The sequence below is a fragment of the Agrilus planipennis genome, unplaced genomic scaffold (assembly GCF_000699045.2).
Source record: "Agrilus planipennis isolate EAB-ADULT unplaced genomic scaffold, Apla_2.0 scaffold7, whole genome shotgun sequence".
NCBI lineage: Eukaryota > Metazoa > Arthropoda > Insecta > Coleoptera > Buprestidae > Agrilus > Agrilus planipennis.
Genome location: NW_020439340.1, coordinates 237,608 through 241,258, shown reverse-complemented (window position 1 = coordinate 241,258; position 3,651 = coordinate 237,608). Strand labels below are relative to the sequence as shown.

The 3,651-nt window shown below is 31.0% G+C and overlaps 1 protein-coding gene across 5 annotated transcripts; it reads left to right on the top strand.

Annotated features, from left to right (window-relative positions):
* The first annotated feature begins 552 nt into the window (after nt 1–552).
* On the top strand, nt 553–3,574 carry LOC108739912 (PHD finger protein 7-like). Of its 5 annotated transcripts, XM_018474032.2 has the most exons (5): nt 553–659; nt 1,279–1,417; nt 1,481–1,882; nt 1,949–2,486; nt 2,544–3,574. In XM_018474032.2, exons 2-5 carry the CDS (start codon nt 1,292–1,294, stop codon nt 2,897–2,899), a joined length of 1,422 nt encoding a protein of 473 aa, XP_018329534.1. In that variant the 5' UTR covers nt 553–659; nt 1,279–1,291; the 3' UTR covers nt 2,900–3,574. The 5 variants fall into 5 exon arrangements, with proteins under 5 accessions (XP_018329534.1, XP_018329530.1, XP_018329531.1 ...); XM_018474028.1 differs by having other exon boundaries at nt 554–659; nt 1,949–3,574; XM_018474029.1 differs by having other exon boundaries at nt 568–663; nt 1,949–3,574.
* Nucleotides 3,575–3,651: the final 77 nt, after the last annotated feature.

The following is a 3,651-nucleotide window of genomic DNA, read 5'->3' as shown; positions in this document are numbered from 1 at the left end:
AATGGGATTTAGATGTATTATTCTTTAAGCAACCCCAGAAAATAATTACAACTGAAAAAGGGAACGATAAAGTATATTATCCTAAAAACATGAATCAAAAGACGAAATGTGAAAAGTTACTTAAATAAACGTAAAGTACTTGTTTGATATTTAGAGTTAATCAAGTTATTGTTTAAGATAATTGGTTCAATTGGTCTGTATCATACAAAAGTTAATTTTTATTTTGCAGTTTAAATTACCTAATTTTAAGTCAATTTTTCGAGAAGAAAAGAACCTTTTTCTTATTATAGGTTTCAAAGGTTGTCTAATATTAACGGAACTAATTAAAACATACCTCAAGCATTAATGAAATATTTGCACTTCAATATATACTAATAACTTTTCCTTATTAATTATAACTTAATTTATTCTTCAATAATTTATAAAAATACTATGACATAAAAGTTTAACTTCTTCTTTTTGTTCCTATACATTATGACATGTAGTTTCTATTAAATGTTTATACTCTATGTTCATATCTATGCGTCCGCGATTAGTTCACAGCCTATGGTTTGTCCATGTCTATGGTTCCCAGCAGTTCATAGAGTAACAGTAGTTGTTAAAGTTGATTGTTTGTGGATAGTTCGTTACTTTTGTGTTTTTTGTAAATGATATGTTAAGTGAGTAGGTATAATACATTTTTGTATTAAACAGTAACAATTACATGATCTTTCATTAATTTTTAATCAACTACTACCTATTTAAATTAAATAACAAATTTTATTTTCACCTAACCTTACATTTAATTACCTTTTGCCGCGATAAAAGAATATCAATATTTTGAATGAGTTTCGTTAATAAAACAACCAAATCTTGCATAATATAGTAAGTAATTTTATGTGTACTGATTATTCGTACAATTGCTTACCAAAGGAATGCAATACTGCCCATTTAAGCGACACTGAATCATTGTTGATATTTAACTACTTGCTGATAATAACATGAAACCTTTATATATAATTGTCAACTAAAGTGCATAATAAGTAATTAGTTGCATAAATAAGTCCATTTGTTGTACATAATCATGTTTTGAAAGTCATATTCCGATTTCTTAGTCTTTCTAGTATATCATCAAGTGATTGTTGCCCTCCTTATATCTAATAACGTGCCTTCATTGATTAATATTTTTCTGCCACTTATAATATTTTTATCCATTGTGTACATGTGTTGGCGACAGTTTCGAAAGTTAAGCACACGTGGTAACTAGTCAAAATTTGTTTAATGTTTGTTTGTTTTCAGAAAGTAGAAAGTCATGTCAGTGTTCACTGCTGCTGCAAGTACTGGTGTGTGTGTATTTTGTAAACGAGACGACGATGACATAGCGAAATATGGTGGAATCAAATGTACCAAAAATATCAAAGCCCATTACTTTTGCCTGGTAAGCTTTAAAAAAAAATAAATTTGTTGCAAATGGTTAATGTATCAAAACAAATACTTTTAGCTACTGAGTACCAATATAAAGCAAAGTGGTAGGGACAATTCAGGAATTTTAGGATTTCTACACACTGACATTCGAGAAGAATTAGAAAGAACTGAAAATATTAACTGTTGCTATTGCAAAAAGCCAAATGCCACTGTCTACTGCTCAGGAATTCGATGCAGGAAAGTTTTTCATTTACCATGTGGGATGGAAAATCATTCCTCTCATTCGTTTTTATACAATTTTAAGTCCTTTTGCCACTACCACAGACATGTACAGAAGATTGCAAATCCTCTTAAAAGAAGCCTGACTGAATTGTCTTGTCTAATATGCTGTGAACAATTTAAAAGGGATGATTTTAACGATATTTTTTGGCCGAGTTGCTGTCAACCTCAAGGGTTACTTCATCGAATTTGTGTACAGGTGAATAAAATAGTAAAGGATAAGTTAATTTAATTTTCTTGACACCTTCGTATTTTTTTCCTTTAGCGCTACACAATGTCAGCCGGCTATTACACCAAGTGTCCCACATGTAACAACGCAGGCAAATTTATCAGTTGTTGCAAAGAATTTGGAGTCTTTGTTCCAGAGCAAGATGCCTCTTGGGAAAGAGAACCCGATGCATATGCTGAACTATACGATACAATCGTGTACGATTGTTCTTTTGAAATTTGCATTTGCCCTCAGGGACGTAAGTTCAATAATCCACATACCAGATGGCGAATAATTAACTGCTGCTCTTGTGGAGCATTCGGGGCTCATTTTGCTTGTGTAAATACCAGCACTTTTACTTGTAAAGATTGCAAGGCTGTCTGTAAAAAGTTTGGATATTCTGAAACTCCGCGATCTGATTCAGAATCGCACAGTAGCGACGAAGGTTCTCAACTATTTGAAAACAGTTCCTATGAAGAGTTTGTCATAGGTCTTCGCAGAGCAAACCCTGTTAATGATTTAAATCGCTTACCTTTACCGCAAAATGTTAGTTCTGATTTACCAACAACTTCTCAAGATAAAGATGAAGATGATGGTGAGCCAAACGAATGCGGTAATCGTTTAAACAAAAATTCTTTTGGTGAATTTCTAGAGAATAGAGGTGCTTGTGCAAATATAAATGTGGATAATCCGGGTGCTTGTTCACGTACTTCGTCTGCTGAGAGCGTCGTAGTAGACTTCAATGGACTTGCAATAGAACGAGTTCTTGCCTCCACCGACTCTAAGGAAACTGTTAAATTAACTGCGGAAAAATGTACTTCTACAAATTGTGATGAGAAAGGAGAAGATACTTCGCTAAATGAGGCATCAGCTTGGGCATCTGTTGAAGAAAATAACAACGCATCACGTACAACTAATGAAGAGTCTGCAAATAATGGTTCTTCAAGGAAAAGGGAGGTTGACAATGCCGACCCACCATCCAAAAAGATACATAAATCCAATTGTTAAATTGAAATATGACTGTGAATTTTATAGTATCATAGTATATGGTATTACATAGTATCCGTCTTTAAAAATAGGCATTAATAGACTGATGTAACGTGAAGGAATTGTTAAAAGAAGTTGTGAATAATTTTCTTAATTTATGTTTATATATTTATGGTAAAGTAAAGTCTCTGTTGCAATAATGTTTAAATAATGTGTAGAAATATGTGTATATTTGAAACCACTGACAATCGGTTTTAAAATCTCAAGGATACCAAAAAGTTGATTCGAACTATTAAATTAACACGCAAAATAACAAATTTGTTATGTTTGTTTTTTGTCGAAATAATTATAAATACTCTTATCATTTTAAATTTAAGATGGATACTGTATTTTATTATTGAACTGAAACAAATCTTTTACTATAGGATACAAATGTACGCAGCTTTAATAATCAGAAAAAAGTTTTTAGTTTCTTTTTATAAATGCAGTTTTTTTTAGTTCTTTTTACTAATTATGGACAAAGTTGCGTATATTTTATATTTTTTTATTTATTTTCGAAAAGTGATTAACGAAAGTATCGTTAAAAAGCTATAGTTTTTATAGCAGCAAACGATTACTAAAGAAAATAGTTTTTATAAATTGCATTTACAAAAGAACTATTTTTAGCAGAAAGTGTTTATTCTCAAAAATGTGATTTTAATGTAGTTACTCTTTTAGCAAAGTTTGTATTATTTGTATTAAAGGTGTTTAAAATAAAAGTAAATATCACTTCT

Coding starts and splice junctions, on each gene's coding strand:
- LOC108739912 (XM_018474028.1), top strand. CDS start 1,292: ATGTCAGTGTTCACTGCTGCTGCAAGTACTGGTGTGTGTGTATTTTGT. Junction 1,418..1,480: donor AAGCCCATTACTTTTGCCTG/GTAAGCTTTAAA, acceptor AAATACTTTTAG/CTACTGAGTACCAATATAAA. Junction 1,883..1,948: donor TTCATCGAATTTGTGTACAG/GTGAATAAAATA, acceptor TTTTTCCTTTAG/CGCTACACAATGTCAGCCGG.